Here is a 20863-nt window from a genome sequence, read left to right on the forward strand (position 1 = left end):
CCAAACTGCCAAAATTGAGATTCTGTTTTCAATCACTGATGATGTATCTATTGTTCAGCAAAATGTTTCTCAACCACACCCCTGGTTTGAAAGCCACCAAAAGGCTGAGATGTCATCCTCTAATCTCAATTTTTTTGCCAAAGGGAATGGAAAAGGTAGTGACACACACCACACACACATACACACGTGCGCGTGTGCACACGCACAGACACACACACAATTCTTTCACATGGATGGGAACACCTTTTTGACATTTCATTTTAAATGAAAATAAGATGGACAAATATCAAACACATCAGACACAGAATCCATTTGGGTGAAGGGGCACATTCAACACATGTTTGCAGCCTGAAGTCTCTGTGACTACTGATTAAATGAATAGTCACATGGGTAGAAAATTAATTTTTTATAATATGATTTAAATTTAAAAGGCTGGCAAAATAAGCTATCATTACAAGTCAGAAGTGTTAATATCAGGTAGCTGCACTCAAACATACTGTGCAGTTTATAAAAGCAGCAATCTGCTCCCCCACCCCCAAATTTACTGTGTAAGTGTGTCTTCTCATAAGCACAAATGACTACTAGAGAGGTTGCTGTTTTAGTGTTGGGTGAAGCAGAAAAGATTGACATGGGCCCATGATTCTTTTTCATTCTGCATGCATGTATTGTAGGTATTTATCATGGGAGAAGGGGTGGAAAAAATACACTGTGCCCCAGAGAATAATGTCATTCTGTGGATGATGTCAATGTGATTATTTGGTTAATGGGGTAATTTCTGCTTTGCCTTTGCAAAAGGAGAATCATCTAGATAGTTTTTAGAGCAAAGTATTCCATAGAGGAACCAAGAGTCAGCAACTGTGTAGGAGAAAAGAGAAAGATTATAGCCATTTATGCCCATTTTTGCCCCAAATGAAGTACCTAAATTCTTAGCTACAGTTCTAGGAAGACAAATGGGTGGCAAGATGAATAATCAAAGGTTCCTCATATTCTTTTAGCAACTCGCTAGTCATCACATAGTTGATACAGTTGAATATGTCATATTTTACAATGTCCAACTCATTTTTATCAGGAGGAAATCATTTCTAAATAAGGCTTGTCAAAATTTTTATGAAGTAAGAAAGTAATTGCACCATTTAGGGTATGTATACAAAATTCTGTAAAAATTACTCGAAATTTTTTTTAAAACTTTTTTGTTTTCCTGAATATCAAGTTCAAAAGAATAATATACAATATCCACACATATATAGATATATAGATAGATGTGTATATTTATCCATATGTATTACTTGTAGCATATATGACCTTTCTATGAAGATGAAAAATTACTCCTAAGGAACAGTACAATAAATTCTGATAATCAGTCCAGACTACATTGCTGGTATGTCTGAAATGACATCTCCTAATTAGTTGTACATTTTAACATGTGTCTATTAAATTGGAAAGAGTATTTAATTAGACATTTGCACAAAAGTAGAAAAAGTTTCTCCCAACATCAAGCAAAGCTTTCTTTAGAATGGATTCCTCATTGACATCTCAATGTTACCTCAGTTCCCTTGGCCATAAAAGGAGGTTGATACTTACCAACTACCTCCCATTAAGGTAGAGAAAAGAAGTTATTTGATGTAAAATGGTTTGAACATGAAGAGTGATGTTTATAGCATGCTTTCTTGTTTTACATTTGATGTTTATAATTAGTTTATTGCTTTTCAAATACTAAAAGGAAATAGGTAATACAATGTTTTGAAAGTAATTGGGCAGAGAAAATGAATTTGAGGCAGTCCACTTTGTCTCAGTTTTATTCAGTATTTCAAAACTGTGAGAGGAAAAAATGGTGCAAGAAAAGAAAAATAGTACCAAGGGAGTGTTACATGTCAAAATATAATGGTAATTTCATGATGATTATTCCAAGGAAGGATCATATGCATCAAGATTTTTCTCTGTGGATAGAGAGGCTTATATGAAAGAAATGTACCAAATTTATAGCTTTAGTGAATAGCTGTTCTGTGCAACCAATACAACTCATTGTGGAATACACACATCTAAGACGAAATTATAGACTATGTTCCTGGAAATACATCCCAGCTGAAGAATTATATTCTTCCTATAAATATGATGCTAACATGTGGATATACTCGCAACAGTACCAGCACAAAATAATGATGATGATAATAAAATAGCTGGCTTAATTATGAAATGTAAGGACTCATTAATAATAATCTGGCAGTGGAGTGTGGCTCAAATGGGAGAATATCAGCCTTGAGCAAAATAAAAGCCAAACAAGAGTCTGAAGCCCTGAATTCAAGCCCCAGTACACACACACACACACACACACACACACACACACACACACACACACACACACACACACACCCAAATTGCATTGCTGGATGTTGGTGTCCCATGCCTGTAATCCTAGCTACCAATAAGGCTGAGATCTGAGAGTTGTGACTCAAAGTCAGCCTGGGCAAGAAAGTCTATGAGATGTTCAGCTCCAAATTAACAAGCAAAAGCCAGAAGTGGAGCTGCGGTCAAGTGATAGAGTGCCACTCTTGAGACAAAAAACTCAGGCCCCAGTACAAGCCCCAGTACAATAAGGATGATGATAATAATGATAAACTGCTGACAATATACCAAGAATTTTCCTTTTTGGGGAGAGTCTGAAACAAGATGGAGTCCCATATAAAAATTAGTTTCAATTTAGCTTTGTCTATATCATGCCATAGTTCCATTAAAATTAAAACAGCCTTTTAATGCAGCTAAAAAAGAGTGGCTAAGAAAATGTGTGATTCGTAGATTTGTTCTTGAACGTTGCCAAAACAGTTCTTACAAGATATGTAAAATCCAGATATTTTCTCTCTTAAATCTGATTCCAGCGCTAATCTCTAGTTCTGCAGCAGTTAAGTTATATTTTCTTGGGTGCATTAGAGACTAAGGAAATGTTAACAACAACTCCTCTTATACAACTTACAGTAATGCTTCACAAATCCTACAAATAATATTTCAATTAGACTCTAGTCTTGTTTGAACTTGAGCCACATTCTTACTTTCCACTGTGATTAAAATTACCCATATAGAATCAAATAGCACAATAATTTCTTTTTAAATTAGACTTGGCTGTGAAACTCCTATCTTTCAAACTTTTTCAACATGTCCAAACAAAATCTAAGTATAAACGCATCCACTCTTAAGGACTTGAATAACTTCTACATATGTCTGTAATTCTGGAGAGTAAATATGTCCATGGATATGATAATGTTTGAGGGCAGAGCAGGCCAGGGCAAGAATAACAACGAAGAGTTTCTATATTTCTAAGAGCAATGTTCTCCAGGGAAGAAGGTTGTACCATGGAATACTGCTTCAGTTCGTTCATTTCTAAGGTAAAAATTTCATCACACTGTGTTTCTATCAGGTTATTAGTTCACAGAATGAACCTTCAAAATGAACATGTTAGCACATTTTAAAAATAAATCTTAGAAGGTATGCAACATTTGTATTAGTTCCTACCTATTCATGTGATTATCTTGGTTTCCTTATTTAACCCACTCAGTCCAAATTCCCTCTTTTGTTTTAAACAAGAACTCCCTTACAGGCAAATTCTCATGAAAGTGAAGCAAAATATCATGGGGCTGGGGAAGCTTCCTGGTGTTTTACACTTGGGGCCAGATTTTCCTGGTTGTATTTTAGGTCCTGAGAATTACAATGTGTCTTAAATGTAATTCACATACCAAGGCCTTACTGTCTTATGGTTTTAAGAGTCTGTAGCCTAAAGAAATCTCATAATAAAAAAATAAAATAAGATAAAAAAATAAGATAGCCTAGGAACCAAAATTAAAATAGATTATTTTGTAACCAATCTTAGTCTATGCCAATATTTCCTCTCCTCCAAAGAGAACTTGGTGACAAGATGGAGTTCAAGGAATACAATTTTCAACATATGGCAAAGTGGATGTGCCACTGACTGATGGAATGCCCTTCAATTTATAGCTATTTCAGAGTCCAAAGTGAACCCTTCTTCTCTCCCCTCATTTTTTTGTCAGTTGTGGGGCTGAACTCAGGGCTTGGCTGCTGTCCCTGAGCCTCTTTGTGCTCAAGGCTGGCACTCTACCACTTGAGCCACAGCACCACTTCCAGTTTTTAAGTGGGTAACTGGAGATAAAGGTCTCACGGGGACTTTCTGCACAGGCTGGCTTTAAACTATGGCCCTCAGATCTCATCCTGAGTAGCTAGGATTACAGGTATGAGCCACCAGTGCCCCGCTTTCTTAATGGCCACAGCTGAATCTGGGTAACTGCGCCCCAAAACAAAACACAATAGTTGCAAGAACTGCACATCAGCAACAGTTGATTTTTAAGATCATCATTAAAGTCCTGATATGACTGACTAATTCCGTCAAATGCAGTTAAAAATGTATAGCTTTGGCTATACACTGACACGGGATCCAGGGCTGACTGAACTGATTTAGATAACTCTGGTCATTTGAATCCTAAAAGTGCCAGAGTAGGCCAACTCAAGTTCCTCCTTCCTCTTCTCAACACAGGACTAATATTTTGTTCAGTGAAAAACAGTTTGGCTTAACTAGAAAAGCTGCAGCACAAACCAGCTAAACGAAGGTCTTCACTCATACTTCCTGCACATAAATCAAGGATACTCTCTTAATCAAAGATGTCCTCTCCCACATGCAATTTGAAGCATTAAACAAATGCATTATTTAAAAGCAGTGGTCAGTCTGCTAGACTTGTCTTAGGGCACTTAAATTGTAAATAACTAAGGGAAGGAACGTTCATGAGGATTATTGCGTCTGTGTTTTACCTGGTCGTAAAGCTTCTGCTAATGGAATTAAGTTTGCACTCAGCAGCACTTCCACATTTACCATTAATTAATAAGACTGATCTGTCAAGGCAAGGGCTTGCAAACACAAATGAATGTCATGAATTATGGATCCATGTTAAAAAAAAATAAAAAATAAGACCTGATGATGGACTAAATTTCCCATTTTCAATTGCAAAAGAAAATGTGAAATCTGAACGAGATGCAAAGAAAACAAAAGACAACCTTTCACAGGAACGGCCTCTCAACATTTCCTCATCTCTGTGATAAAGCAATAAACACAGGTATATTGTACTCACTATATAATGCAAACCAGGAAGGAAATATTTTCTCTTGAGATGGAACAAAGACACTCTAAGGATGAACAAGAAGCATTACCCTAATGAGGATTAGTTGAGAGGTGTAATTCAACAGCACAAGATTAGGAATGTTTGACGTGGTTTTAACTGAGTGTTAAAGGTGCAGTTCCCTTTTTCCATATCTTTAAAACAACAAGGCAGCTATCATATTATTTGCATCCTAAGACTCATCTAACTAAGAAATGTTTGTGTCTGACACTTCATGGCAAGTTTTAGTCATCTTTGTGGTAGAATAGACGTTCTTTATATGTGTTCTTTGAACATGCTATTTTAATATTCTACCAAATAGCATGCATCAAAGTGAAGGAGTTCTATAAATTGTGGTGACATTGTTGTTCTCATCAAGTCATTGCTTCTTACCCTCCGAGAGACCTGACTTTGATTTAATACAGGGGCTTACTAATGAAAGGCAATTATATTAAAATACCCTTGAAAAGCAATTTTTGAAAAAAAAATTATATTTTGTGCTGGTCCTGGGGTTGAACTCAGGGACTGGGTCTTGTCCCTGAGCTTTTGTGCAGATGGATAGCTTTCTACCACTTAAGCCATAGTTCCACTTCCCACTTTTTGGTGGTTGACTGGAGATAAGAGTCTCTTGGGGTTTGTCTGCCTGGGCTGGTTTCAAATTGCACTCCTTAGAACCTCAGCCTCCTGAGTGGCTAGGATTATAGGCATGCACCACCAGCACCTGACTGAAAAGTAATTCTTAATCTTGAAGTAAGGAAGGATGATTAGTTGGGCATATTTAACGTCTGCCATAGCAAACTTTGTGGAAGGAGGGTACTAGGGTTGAACCCTTGGCCTCGCACAATCTAACTGGGCACATGTTGTATCCCCTCTACCTCTACCCCTAACTCCTGCTATATCAGAAATTTTAGATTTCCATGGGTCAAGGCTCCTAGAAAATTCTGCAGGGGTCTTTTTGTTTTTAAAAATACTTTTTTTTTCTTAAAGGCCATTTGTGATTGATCTCTGAAGCTGAAAATGAAGGAGGGTTCGCTACACCTTTGACTTCCAGGCTCGTGTGTTCATGAACACAAAGGGCAAGGAATGAAAATAGGTATCAAGACTGGGTGAGAGAAGACAGAGGAGACAGAGAGACAGGGAACAGCTAGTTTCCCAGCACAGACACCAATAGACAGGTAGCGTTGACACTGTACCTAGAGAGGCTGCCCTCAGCGGCCAGGCCCTGGGAGTCATCGAGGACATTAGGTTCACTGCAGGAGGGGTAGGGAGATGAAGCATTTAGGGAAAGAAAATGCAAAAGGAAGAAAAAGAAAAAGAGAAAAGGAAAAAGAAAAAGAGGCATGCAATTTTCTGTTTCCAAGAACCAAAAATAAATAAGTTTAACAGAACAAGGAAGGAAAAGGAGACACAGTCAACCATTTCACCTTGTGCTGGGTTTGTCAAGACATAAGACTCAAGGTGGTGTGGGAGGGGGGGAGGACTCCAGATGGATACGACTCTCAGAGGACTGGCTTATTTACTGGCCAAGGGTTAAAATGAGCTCCAAATGGACACCTGAGCTCTGAAACGGGCTGCAGAATGAGTCTGTAGAAGATGAAACTAACGTTTCCTTTGGTAAACATTTGGTTATTAATTTTAACCTGTCTTACGTATATGACTTTTTTTTTTTTTTTTTTTTTTTTGGCCAGGCAGGACCCTGCTTCATTCTCATGAGTCTTGGTATTCTCACACAGAAACCACTTACCATGAATTGCCATAATCAACTTCTTGGAACTGATGCCATTAAGAAAAGCAAAGAAATCACTCAATTTCCCTTACTAATTCTGTAGTGAAAATGCAAGTCAACAAATGGAAGGAAGGTATCCTACATGTAGTCTCCATTCTTTAGTGGCTGAACTGTAAATGCTAAAAGAAGAAACCTATTGGGTTGATGAGAGAATAGTTTATTGATTCGTTTGCATGTAGCTAAACTGAGATTTGTAAATGGAAATTGTCATACTTTAGCTGTTTTTCCTTTGATGCCTATCATTGCACTAAGTGCCTGCCAGACATTCAGTTAATACTTATTTTGTTGGGTAGAATTAAACTCTAGAAAATTGAAGTTTATCTAATTTTATAGGGAGTCTCTGTTCTCAATAACAGGCTCATTTTCTCTAATGGGCAGTGACAATGTTACCTTCACTAATAATCTAAGATATGATTGAAATCTGAAGGGTTTAGCTATATCTTTTGAATTGCTAGAATATCTCCGTAGTAGATGGATGGGCTCCCTAGAAACAGGTTGACCCACTAGTACAAATTAGAAATGGAATTGATAGTCTGGCTTATTTTAGGTAAATAACCACAAACCTTCTATTCAAAATTATCTATTTAAGTTAGAGTAAATTTTTATTTTGATACAGTCTTGCTCTTTGTTATTGATTACTGTAAGTTGTTAGCCACCAACATTATTTACTTATATTATTAGTTTAGACATTATTGACTCTTTTTATTACTTTTTTATTTAAAAAACTTTCTTTTCAAAGAAAAAATACCAAATATGAAGTAAAAAATTCTAATGATAATCTTTCTATTTCATTAACCTTTGTAATGATTAGCACTTACATAAACAATTGCCTTTAGACATATGCAATTTACTATCTTTTTCTCATTTCTCCCTATTCTTTGATAATTTTCTAATTTTGGCTCTATCTTACAAACTTTGTTTCATCTGTCTCATTCTTAAATTAAAAAAATTACCTTTAAGTAGTTTTACAAAGGAGTTACCATTTAACAAAGCAGTTTATGAATATATCAATGTCTACCCTTTCAACTTGAGCCATTCGGTTAAAGGATTGAGTCTAGAACAGTTATTCCTCCATATTGAACTGGAGTTACATGAACTTTTTAATGTTTTTATGTGTGAACTGTAACACAGTGAATTGATGGTTATTAAAAATGAACAACAAATGTGTAAGAGCAATTCTTTGAACTATTTCACTTTCTAAAGTAAACATCATTTTTAAAAAGATAATGTTTTAAATCTTGTGATATTTTCTGTTTTATACGTTTCTTGTTTACACACGAACATTTTGAAGGAGTTTCACTTTGTAATTTATATAATAGAGAAGGCATACAATGTTTAAAAGGAGTTTCATTGTGGAATCAAGAACTGTAGAGAAATTCCCTTAAAAATCACGTAGCCGGGCTGGGGATATGGCCTAGTGGCAAGAGTGCTTGCCCCGTATACATGAGGCCCTGGGTTCAATTCCCCAGCACCACATATATAGAAAATGGCCAGAAGTGGCGCTGTGACTCAAGTGGCAGAGTGCTAGCCTTGAGCAAAAAGAAGCCAGGGACAGTGCTCAGGCCCTGAGTCCAAGCCCCAGGACTGGCAAAAAAAAAGAAAAAAGAAAAAAAAATCACGTAGCCAACATCCTCATTTCACACAGGGGAGATCTGTAGGCTCTTTTTGAGTGACTTTTTCAAGGCCACACATAGCAGCATTGGTCCTTTTCTGCTTGGTTAAACATTCTTACTTCCAGCTGAATACTGTAACACAGCAGAAGCTTATACCTTATCAAGATAGCAAATCAAGTTGACCCTATATTTGTGCCAAATACTCCTTATTGTCTTTGGTCCATGATAAATGGTCTCTTTGGCTTTCAGAAGATTATGCATTGATTTCTGGACAGTTTTTAAGGAGAAACAGTGCTTGGATTAGAAGACAGGGTCCTTTCAACTAGCCTGGTTTACAAAACCACCAATTATTGCCTGCAGGAAAACTAGTTGCAAAGTCCTTTGCTGAATAGGCTCCCTAAAATCATAACCATAGATTGTTTTTTTTTTAGTCTTTGTAGAATAAAGTGAGCATATTTTCAGAATTTCTTCCTTTGCCCCCAAGTGCAGAAACTAAGGTAGTCATGGCCCTTTACCTTTGGCTGGGTAACATGCCCACCTCAGCCTGAGGTGCCGAGGTGCTGGAGACGTGGCTGGAGAACCGCCTTCTCCCGATGGCTCTCAGGAGGTAAGCTTCCTGTTCACTTACCACACTGGGCATGCTTACAGAGTCATCTGAAAAGTGGCAGAGGAATCAAGCATTACAAAGACCAGAATACTGGTCAGAAAGCACAATAAAAACTGTACCTACTTCTTTGGCTTGCGCACACAATCTCAATGTCATCTGTAAAGCAAAATTATAGTTGGTCTCTTTTTATAGATGAAAAAATTAAGATCATGAAATGGATCAATGATAATTCTTCATGCCTATATGCCTCTCACCTTCTTGCACTACAAAAGTCTGCATGAAATAAATTAACTTCTTGTCTGTTTATCCAAGTATATTATTTGTGAATATTGTAAATGGAAGATTTTGGAAAAACCATAATATACATTTGAAAGATATGCTTATACTAATACAATAAGGAGTTTGTTATTGAATGAGTCAAGTACATTTCCTTGACATTCAGAACCTAGTACATTCAATTATTTCCAGCCAGCTGTAGGAAAGACTATTTCAGACATTTTTAGAAAAACAATTGAAAAAGTTCAGAAATATGTACTTATTTTAAGACTTAAATGTGTGTTTTCATTTTTCCATACAACCAGAATTAATGTACTCAAATCCATATCAAAGTTAGCTTTAGCACAGTATTTGTGAGGGACTTCATTTTTAGTGAGCTGATGTCATTTGCTAAGCACTAGATATACTTAAGTAAACAACTGGGTTTTGGTGAATTATGTTACTATAGAAGATAATCTTATATTTGAAATGCCCCAAGTGTATATTTTTAGTTAAACTTATTTTTAAAAGGCGAATATGAAAAATACTACCAATTTAAATTTAAACTGTCATAGGATGACATTTTCTTTTTAGGTATGTCCACAGAGAAGTTGAAAATATGAAAAATACAGTAGGATAAACTGAACTGTATCCACCAAGGCTCCTCCTAGTTCTCATCAGTTTTTTCCTTCTTGTCTGGATTCATGCCACTTAACACTCTCCAGCCTTGGTTTGGTCATTAGTCATGAGCTTTCTTTCTACTAAGCTGGTTGTTATATGTTCTATATTGTGAATATGCATCTTCCTACAAGAATGCATCTAATGTCTTCAAAAGCAGAGAATAACTTTCTCATACTTCTTTCAAACTGTTAGAGGTCAATACAGGTTTGATGACTGGCAAAAGTGTTTAATTCAAGCCAGTTGATAATCTGGCTTTCACATCTCTCCCCATATAAAGTAGTACATACCCACATCACAACATACACCATTTATTAGCAACCTAGCTTTCAGATGCCTGCTTCTTCCCCTAGCCTCCGCCATCAGTGTGAGTGATGGCTCTTGGCCAGTGTTATCTGATTATGCCTTTACTACTTTTCTTCACCAGTTTCTTCTTACTAACTATATCATTTACATATTCATAAAAATTTAATTCTAGGAAAGATATGTGGTATCATTTCCCAGCATTAAGAAAAAATTTCGACTTCAAGCATTAAATAAAAATGAATTCAACTTAAAGTTCTGGATTGTTACTAGGAGTTAGTATTTATCTTGAACTTTTGAATCTTGTTTTCTTTATTATATTTTCTTGGTCAAGGCATTTTCAGCACTTCCCTGATGATATCTTTCGATATATCCCCACAAACACACGGCAGGGAGATTTAGATACATGTTTGTCTACAAGTTGCCTATACTATGATTGCCATTTTATCTGACCTACCTGAAACAATTTCTGGAAATACTATTGAAAAGAATGTTGATAAAGCTTTCATTTCTCTTCCTCTACTTTATACTCAACTATAGTGGCAATGTTAAAATACTTTAAGTATTCCTCTTCTTCCTCCTCCTCCTTTTCCTTCTTGAAACAGGGTCCATGTAGCCTAGTCTGTCCTTTGGCTTACCATCCTCCTGCCTCAGCCTCCCAAGTGCTAGGATTACAGACATGCACCATCACACTTGGTTCTTCATTCATCTTCATTAATTAAAATTCGGACCTCAATTCCCATTTCCTCTATTTGTTTAGCTCAGAGAGGGTCTTCTGTAGGAAGAGGCTCAGAGTGGAGATCTAGATTTTGTTTTCATGCTTAAGGCATTTGTCACATTAGAGTATCTTAAGGCAACAGTGGGAAATAATCAGTCCAATTTAAGAAGCCCTTGAGATGACAGTGTCACAAATGGAAACTTTACCCTACTTTTATTTTTTAAACTTACTTATATTAAACACACATAGTAAGCATTTGTTGAACCTATTTATTTTCTTTTCACTAAATCTTTAGCACATGCATTAGAAGTCCTTGGGCTGACCTCTTCTGGTTTTCTCTTACCTCTACCTTGGGTTGTTTTTCTTCAAGAAAGTCTGCTGATTTCATCTTGGCTGGCATAGCCAACTAAGTCCTGAACATATGTTTGCCCATGTTTCCTTACCCAAATAGATCATAGAAGTGCTAGTCAATCCTCCAAGCAAGATGTCCCAAAGAGGAGGGAGGGATAAGTTATTTATTCACAGTTTAAATGAGTACTGAACACACAAGCCCACAAGTAATTTAAGGGTCACTGAAGATTTGCTTTTTTCTCCGATGACGAAAGCTTTCATGGAATTTATAGAGGCACAGGCATTTTAATCCAAGTGCACATAACTATATTAATTGAAATATGGTAGATTCAGAGAGAACTCAAATGGTATCATTTCTTGAAAAGGCTTAGAAGCCAACTAGATGAACACCAGGAAACAGATTCTCAAAAGGGGAGGATGGGATAAAGAGCAGTGGGTAGATGGATGAAGAGAGGAAGGGGAAGAAATGCAGTCATAAAATACAATGTATATTCTACAAAATTAAAATCAAGGGAAGGGATGGGGTTGGGAGAAGTTGGGGAGAAGGATGAATTTCATTGTATTCACATACTGCTGTGTTGAGTGGCGACTCCTTTGTATAATGAGAACTAGAAGGGGTTAGAAAGACAGAACTCTTCCTCAAGTTCCCAAGCTCATAGCAAAATTGCATTGCCTGCATAGATTCTACAAGTAACCTACTTTCCTCCTCCTCCTCGTCAGTCCGACTCAGGGTATCCTGGGAAGCCTGCTGAGACTGTTCACTGTCCTGCTCCCAGACAGTGCCTGTGCCCGTGTTGGAGCGGGACATGGTGGCCAGACTCAGGCGGTATGCAGAGGTGGAGGTTCCCACGGTGCTGATCGATGTCTTCCCTTGATAGGCTGTGGGACATAAGAGACCAAAGGAAATGAAAGATGAGGCTTAGGGAGGGTGTGTGTATGTGCAATGTTTGTTTTACTGTTCTTCTTGGCCATCAGACTAATGATCTTTAAGACAAAGTATTGGCCACCAGTTTATAAATGAACAGTTTCCAGAAAGAGAATGACATCCCTAGCAATGTAAAATGCTTTGACATTGTTGCTGATCTCTTTTATTTTCCAAGGCTAATAGGATGGAAATTAAAATGTTGAATGAATTCTGAATCCTTTTCCACATTGCCAGTGTTTACTGAGACATATTTATGACTCCATATGCTTAACGAAATAGACCCATACAATTTTATATGGGTCTCATAGTCAAAATCAAAAGATTATCCATACTGTTCTCATTCTTCTTTTCTAGAAATCGTAAGATACAAAACCCTTCAGTCCTAATTCAAATTATTTTATTGGTTCTCTATCAGATTAAGCAGAATATTTGAATGTTAATATGCAAATTCACTGAGATTGCACCTGCTAAGTTTTTTTTTTTGTCTGTAATACACTGTAAACAGTAAAAGCTTCAGAAACAACACCAAAAAAAATCCCCAAGGTATATTTTAATTGTAGGTAATGACTGCCCTCTAACGGCAGATAATGATTTATATACTTTCCTCAGCAGTCTGCTGTTAAAAGAACTGTAAAAAAAAAAAAGTAGTGCACACCCAAAGATAATCTACTCAGTAGGAGAAAGAAAGACCTTCTAGTCTGTCAGCTCTTCTTTCCATTCAAATCTGTGAAAAGTTAGAAGCATCAAAGTCAATCATACAGACCTAGTTTTAAGTCACAGCACTATTGTCATTTTCTGGGCATGTGAGGTACTTAGCCTCTATACAAGTCTCAATTTCCTCCTCATTTAAATGCACCCTCAGTAATGCACCATACAGATACTTGTGTGGATGAAAGGAAATAACACTTGTGAAATAATTAACAAAACAGTAAGTGTGGATCCTCTTAAAAAAATATAAGTAAACAAGGTGGGTTTTTTTTGAAAAACGATTGAACATTTAAGAAAGAGCTATCTTCCTAAAGTGAAAACTGGGGGGGAAAGCTATTTAATTGATAAATAAAAGTAAATTCCTTTGATAACCTTTGGATTTCTATTTTGTTATTCACAATGGTCACATAGTCAAATATACTGACATACTAGGCCCGCTAGTTCAGTAACCTGAGCAGAAGATTCTTTGCACATTGTGAGCTCTGTTTCTCGAACAAATCCCAGAGACCCTTGTGTGCACGTACCAGATCCACTGTGGACTGCTTCTTTTAGAATTTTTAGTTCACTGTTGAATTCAGCAATGAGCGAGCTCTTACACAAAGGACGTGGTATGAAGCGCCGCTCCAGCTGGTCAGCAATGTGCTGCCGGGCAGAAAGCTCATCATGATTCTCTGCTGGCTGGGCCAGAAGCTGAAACGAAGGCAACACATTCTTAGGGCCTTGGTTTCCCTAGCTATAAAATGGGCTAATTACCTACTTCATAGTTGAGAGGAGTAAGCAAAGTAATTCATGTGATAGTCTTAGAACTGAATTTTACATGAGAAATACTTAAAATAACATGGTGGTGAGTCACTGCCCTCAAGAAAAGTAGAGCATAGAGGAAAAACATGCCGTTACCATTCCCTATTTTTGTGTTGATTTAAAACTAGCTCTCTATTATGGCACTGATGCTAAAGGAAGGCTCTCTAGACCAGTCTGTTGGGCCAATGTACATATATACACATACACATTTATACTAAGTTTTATACTCTAGTAACTGTAATGGAACTTGTAACATAAAACTTTATGCTCTGGATGCATTTGGGCTCTTTTCTTATGGAGCGTCATGCTCACTGGCTATAGCTTATCCCAGTGGCACCTGCCCTTGTGGAGAGCAGTGTGTTCATGGAGCTGGGACTGCAGAGCACACACCACACCTTGCATTGGATGAAAGGGCGCAAGAGCACGAAGATGGGTATCCGGGTGCGCACGATGAAGTCGAGGAAGTCCCACAGGGCCAGGCCGCCCACTTTCCGTAGAGCCATCTCCTTCACCTGCAGGCTCAACCAGTACCACTGGCTTCCCAGCTGTCTCTCAAAGCAGACGAGAATCACCTTCAGTGCTTTACAACCGAAGAAGAGAAGAGAGAGCCTGAGGACTTGTGCCTACCATAGCCACTATCCAGAGCTATGACATCAAGGAATTTTCTAAACTTACAAACTTCATGTTTCCAAAAACTTGGCATGCACTCTTGAGCAAGCCATCAAGGCAAAAGTTGTATGGTAAAAATCTGTTGTTCACAGTTGTCGCTCCCAAGTGCATTGAATTCTTGGAAAACAAAGCAGAGCAGCCCATAGAATTCAAGAAAAATATAAGCATGATGGGTGACTGATGTGTGACTATCCAAAAGCATTGTTCCAGTGGCTTTATGGTGGTCACATGAACATACCACACACATCCTCAGCTCAATGTTTTAACGTTTTTCCTGTTCTTTTAAGCATAAGTATTCATATTATCAAAACAAAATCAAATGATGCTGAAACGCACTTAAAATTTAACTCTCTCTCCTTCCCTGCTCCATTCTCTATTCCATCTTAAACTGTTCCATTTGCTATTTACCAGCAAGTGGAAGTACATACCTCCAGATCTATACCACTCCCGATAATTAATCCTGTTTGATTTCTCTTCCAAGATTTCCTACATTCTGGTAGCCCTTTGCACTCCCAGAAAATAGACGCATCTGAGCGATGCAAAAGGTGTTAAGGATCATGATGGGAACCCCCTCTGCTACTCCAGTCTCCCAACATGGTATGCCACTGGGCAGTCAAGGGAATCTTTCTGACCCTACCTGAGTATCAGAAATCTCAATTTGTTAAAGCCTCATAGAAATTCTACTTGATAAAGCCTTCAAGGACATTTCCAGGGGGAAATCTCCTCCTTATAACACAGGAGGAGATCATAGGACTCTGACACATCTCTTACTTCAACATCCCACTTTTTGCTTCCCTTACCTCTTCTCCTTAGCCACACAAGTAAACAAATTGAGTGGAAATGGCTATTTTTTCCTAGCCTGATCCTAATGATATTCTACTGTTATTTCACGCCTGTTGGTTTCTGCCCTTCTGTTTTCCTCTATCAGCCCAACATACAAACTGTATGACTAGATTCTGGTAGCTTGAATTTAAATCAGGCTCATTCATGTACTAACTGTGCATTGCTATGCAAATGATTCAACCTTTTGAGGCTTTATTTTCTTCATTCCTAAAGTGAGAATAATATAAATTTTTAGAGGTGCTGTGAAATTTTACTGAAATGAAAACATAAAACACTACTGCATGCAGAAGCTGAAAAATAAGTACAAAAATAAAATAAATTTGTTCAGTAGCCTGGACAAATAGGTTGAGTTAAAGTAAAACCTTTCATTCAAGAGGCAGGATGTGGAAAGGATCGAAAAATATTTACTCTGCACCTACTTTTTCATATCCTTATTTTACATGGCAAGTCCCTGTGTTAGTTAGTTTTTCCTCAGCGTGGCAAATGCCTGCCAGAAAACAACTTTAAGGGAGGATAGATTTATTTTGGCCAGGGTTTCAGAGCTTCCAGTCCATCATGGCATAGCAAAGCAGAGCAGCTCACATTATGGTGGTCAGGAAGCAGAAAGTGCAAATGTCTGTGCTAGCTGGCTTATTCCTCTATATCCTTTTTCTCTACTTGAGTCCCCAGGCTATTGGACAGTTCTGCCTACATAAAGGGAGGGTCTTTCCCCACTTAGTGTTCTCTGGAGATACTGTCACAGAAATATTCAACAGTATGCTTTATGAATCTCCTAAGCATCTCTCAACCCAGTCGAGAGTCAAGTTAACCATCATAGCTCCTTTTCTCCATTATCCTGTGAGAAATTCCCAATTCCATGTACTGCTCTATCTCAATGTCTGGGTTTTATTTAAACCTGATCTTTATATGCCTTGCACATGTGCATTTTTCCTTTCTTCCTTTTTCTCTTTTTCTTTTCTCCTTGTCAGTGAAATCATTTCAAACATACCCCTTCATAGTGCCATCCAGATATCCCTCATACTCCAACCTCCAAGGCTCCATTTTATTCATTATGCTTTTTGTTTTTTGGTGTTCTTTTTTTTTTCTTTTGCTTCACCTTCCCAACATCTGCTAGGGTGAACTGAAAAGTATCACCAGGCAAGATGTTCTCTACCCTCTCTTTTGACATTTTCCTACTGTTAGGCTTTCTTATTCTGAGTGCCATGGTAAGAGAGTTCATGTCCTCCTGGCCTAGATCATTCAGGGGCACAGAGTGGCTTTTTGTTATTCCACAGGAGAGCATCAATTTAAAGGCAGGCATAGGATATGTGAGTGTAACAAAGGGAGGGAAAAGGGAATTGCTAAGTCTATGGTGAGACGATAAGTGACTTACCTCACTTATATAAAAATCAAGATGGAGACTTTGCAACAGTACCCTAAGAGGAGAAACAGCTAATAGGGAACATCATGTACTACAAGGCCAGCATGTCAAACTGCACAGGATGTAGACTGACCAAGGCCTCCATTCACATAATAGCCCAGTGAGCCCCAGGAGTTGTGCAATGGTGTCCTTGTATGCTAGACTAAGCCTAGAGCTCATAAGAGCCATGAAATCTTACTAGTGATCTTGCACTCAATAAAAGTAGTGCTTCTTAAAGATGCCTTCTGGATATGCCCCAGAAATCATATGAAAACAACCAAGTAATTTAGATACTGCACATATGGAAGTATGGAAGAGAGAAAGAAGGGAGGGAGGGAGGATGGGTGAGTACACACCCAAGTACGCTGCTTGGCTGGTGGACTCTGCCAGCCCTTCCCTGCGTAAGTCTTTCCCCGCATCCCCAGGGGTAGAGCAGTGGGCAGGGGAGCTCTCCAGCATGAAGTTCTTGCTCCTGGAAGTGCTGATGATCCGCGGTGGCAGGAGCACATTAATGACGGTCTGCAGTAGCAGCTGCACCTCTGGCTGTTCCAGCCATGGGCTATCTGAAGGGCAGTTTGGAAGGTGGGAAGGAGAAAAGTCACAGGTAGAATTTTCACATTTGAAGCAAGAATAGCTCTTTCCCATTCCAAACTAGAAGACCATAGAAACTGGGAGACTTCCCATCAAAAACAATCTCTCTCCATCACACACAGCCTTCTTGGCACCTGAGGATTGTCCATAGTTGGTATTACAAGACCTGTGCTCTTAGCCATTTTTCCTGCTTACCATTTCAATCTCCTTCCTTTTCCAAATATTCATAATGCACCTTCTTTATATTTGAGATAAGCTTTTCCTAAAAGAAAGACCCCCCCCTAAGAAGGAAGAGTAATAAACACAAATTGAAATTGAATGGCAGTGGAAGGGTTTCTGCTAAACTCAGTGCTATTACAGAGTCCATTCACCTGTCAACTCTCATCACAGTGGATTTCAACTCATTGCCATTTTCTGAACTGAATTGAAACAATATACTAGGATGTATCTTCTAAGGAGTAGAACAGAAAAACTCTTGGTTTAGGGCAGCTAAACTGAAAAGGAAGGAAACTCTTATTTCCTAAATAACCCTATTAAAGCTATCCAGATGGGCTTCAAGTGATGGCTTTCCTAGGAAAAGGAAAAAAAGAAATAACAGCCCAATATATAAGTAATCACATCAACAATGGTAAGTTTCCTTTAGTTAAATTAATCAGACCTTTGCTTCCAGATCCTACTGTGAGCACAAATGGGATGAGTAGATTTAAAAGCATCCCCTCCCTTCGCTCTTGATTGGTGAATGGGGAGATCACATGGCTTAAAGGAAAATCTTCTTTTAAAGCCTGCACAGCAATAATAGAAAAAAAGATTAATTGACAACCACATACATTCCGGATGCTTTTACATAGCAGGATGGAGACGCTGCCTCCCTGCTGGCTGCTCCTGTAAACTATAAGTTCAATCATCTGTGCAGCATCCGAGATTGGATCAAAACTGATACTTTACCACTGGCTTGACATAATTGAGAGCTACATTCTTAAAAGACAGTAGTACCTTGCATATTAAACGAGAAGCTATAATACTTATGGTCACATACAAACACACCTTATTTCTCTTAGCAATTTTCTCCATGTGTCCACTAATAAATAAAGGAAAAGAAGAAAATGAGAACTTGTCCCTTGCTCCATTTGGGAATTATTTAAGGTCCTCTGACACCTGCCTAGTCCTTCTTTAAGCCAAGAAGAGATAAACAATAGAGAAAAAGACTAATAACCTTTGAAAGCAGGTTATTAAAATGTGTCACTTTAGGGATGTCATTGTTTCTCTTCTATACAGTGGCCATAACTCTTAATGTTTTCTTTCACAGATCCATCCTCTGGATGGCCAGAGAATTAATGTTAGAAATGGGTAGGTCAGTTATCTCTTCTACATCATTCGTAATTACAGAGCTTTAAGGAATCTCTGCTACTATACTTTTTACCTTGAGATGACTGTTTTATTTTTAAGTAGGACAGTTTTCTTTAAAAAGCATCAACAATATGCAGCCCACAATCAATAAGAAAATTAAGATATTCAAAGTCTAGTAATAACATTGGAAAGAACCTTATATTGTAATTCTTTCTGAAAACAATTTAACACCAGGCTTTGAATATGACTGCCTCTTTTAATTAACAATTGTGAGCCAGTTATCCCTAAACCCTTGTTTTGCACACATCTTAAATGCTTGAAGTGATTCCTGAGGTTGTGGCAGGACGATATGACTCTGCTATTTTTGAGATCTCGAGAAGAATTACAGAAGCACAACTTAGGGCCATGCTCAGGGCTGAAGCTCCAAATCTATCAAAAGTTTGGAGGTGTTCACACCTTGATATCACAGATTTTGCCCAGCCTTTGCAGAAAGAGATAAGAGAACACCATGATCTGGTGCCTCTACCAGCAACTTAATGAGCGTGACAAACAGGTAAGGCAGTCACACCTGAATCTGCAATGCTACAAGCCGGACAACAGCTGTGCTGAAGGGCAGAGGTGGTGAGAGATAAGGGCTGAGATGAAGAAGGGGTAATCCATCAGCAACACTGGAAGGTCCTACCACTCCCATCACCTGAAATACAAACAGAGCACATGACCAGCCTTGACTATTGCAATTTCATGCAACCATAGTAAAGGAGTTTCACTCAGTAATAATAGCATCATCAGAATAAATAATGAGAATAAATTGAAGGTTGGGCATGTTATTTTCAATGGGTTTCTTTCTGGCAGCCTTCTTTTTAAGGCCTGTAATGTCTGGAGTCAGATCAATCCTGACACCGGATTCAGCCAAGGTTTTGTAGAATGCTGTTTATAGCTAACTATGTCAATAATGAGAGATGAACTAAAAAAGCTCTTCTAATCGGGAGATCAGACACTTACTTGTGGATTGGAAGGAGTGCAGTCAACATTCTTTGATGGAGGAAAATACTGACAACATGATGATGGCAACAGCACTATAGGCACTAGGCATTCCAACTACAGCTTTACTGCCCAGCTAGGTAAGCAGCAGATCCTAGTCAATGAAATGCTCTACCATGGTTTTCATACATTGTACAAAACCTTGTCAGGACCAGACTCTAGATATTACATGAATGATTAAAATAGTTTTTCTTTACATACATCTTAGACTGCTGGCCAACTCACTGTGTCATTTTGGACATAAGGACCCTTCCCCACCCCAGACTACCTCAAATTCTAGCCAAATTTTGCAAACTCTGCCACCCCACTCTCCAACTGGCAGCCCTCAACTCTCAGCGCAACTTTAGGAGGTAAATTGTCAAAGTAGTGCATGGGAAGCAGCACACCAAAATCCCATGTGGTTAGGGATGGGCCCCTGGACCTCCCCATGCACCACCTTGAAATGTACCTCACTATTTTCAGTGTCACCTGAGCCATCTGTTTGCACGAATAGATAGGGGCACAAAGTAGTTGACCTGTAAATCTTCAATGCAGAGAAATCAATAGCAGAGTTAAATGGTGCAAAGTTTCATAAGATTGCCACTTGGCTACTCACCAGATTGACACAGACATTGATCAGTGACCTAAGGTGAGGCAGGAAGGATATGATTGGCTGCCTCTGAAGTGTCAAACAAACCCCTTCAATCAAATTGCTGGCAGGCTCCCACTCAACCTGTCGCCTGGAATACAATATAGGAGCCATTAGGAGCCTGGCTCCCTTCTGGAGACAGTCTGAAACAAGTGAATGAGACAGTGACTCTGACACAAGACGCGTGTGTCTGAGACAACAAAGTGCTTCAACAGGATGAGGTTTACCCATGTTGTTCCAAAAGTACAGAGCACACTGGGAGGGGAAGAAGATACTGAAAACGTAGCAGAGGCACTCCTGCCCCACCGAATAATGAGACAAAATCTATTGAAGAAAGAAACAGAGATGATGAATGGGTTGCAATTTTAAGTTCCCTAAGTTTAGACTGAGAGAGGAGGCCCTCAGACTACAATTTGTAGGAGATCAGCCCATGGGTAATGATTTCCA

General features: G+C 38.4%; 1 protein-coding gene across 4 annotated transcripts in view; it reads right to left on the reverse strand.

Moving 5' to 3' along the window:
• The window catches only part of Unc80 (unc-80 homolog, NALCN channel complex subunit), a 171891-nt gene that overhangs the window by 4205 nt on the left and 146823 nt on the right, over nt 1–20863 (reverse strand). For 3 of the 4 annotated variants that reach the window (XM_048344834.1, XM_048344835.1, XM_048344836.1), the window contains 9 exons: nt 20384–20507; nt 19316–19441; nt 18059–18182; nt 17166–17372; nt 14294–14478; nt 13622–13787; nt 12164–12343; nt 9068–9206; nt 6347–6403 (listed from right to left, as the gene is read on the reverse strand). In XM_048344834.1, the coding sequence (XP_048200791.1) occupies nt 6347–6403; nt 9068–9206; nt 12164–12343; nt 13622–13787; nt 14294–14478; nt 17166–17372; nt 18059–18182; nt 19316–19441; nt 20384–20507 (1308 nt within the window). The remainder of the gene's footprint in view (nt 1–6346; nt 6404–9067; nt 9207–12163; nt 12344–13621; nt 13788–14293; nt 14479–17165; nt 17373–18058; nt 18183–19315; nt 19442–20383; nt 20508–20863) is intronic. The other variant, XM_048344837.1, reaches the window with a different exon arrangement.

The sequence above is a fragment of the Perognathus longimembris genome, chromosome 4, assembly GCF_023159225.1.
Source record: "Perognathus longimembris pacificus isolate PPM17 chromosome 4, ASM2315922v1, whole genome shotgun sequence".
Taxonomy (NCBI): Eukaryota; Metazoa; Chordata; class Mammalia; order Rodentia; family Heteromyidae; genus Perognathus; species Perognathus longimembris.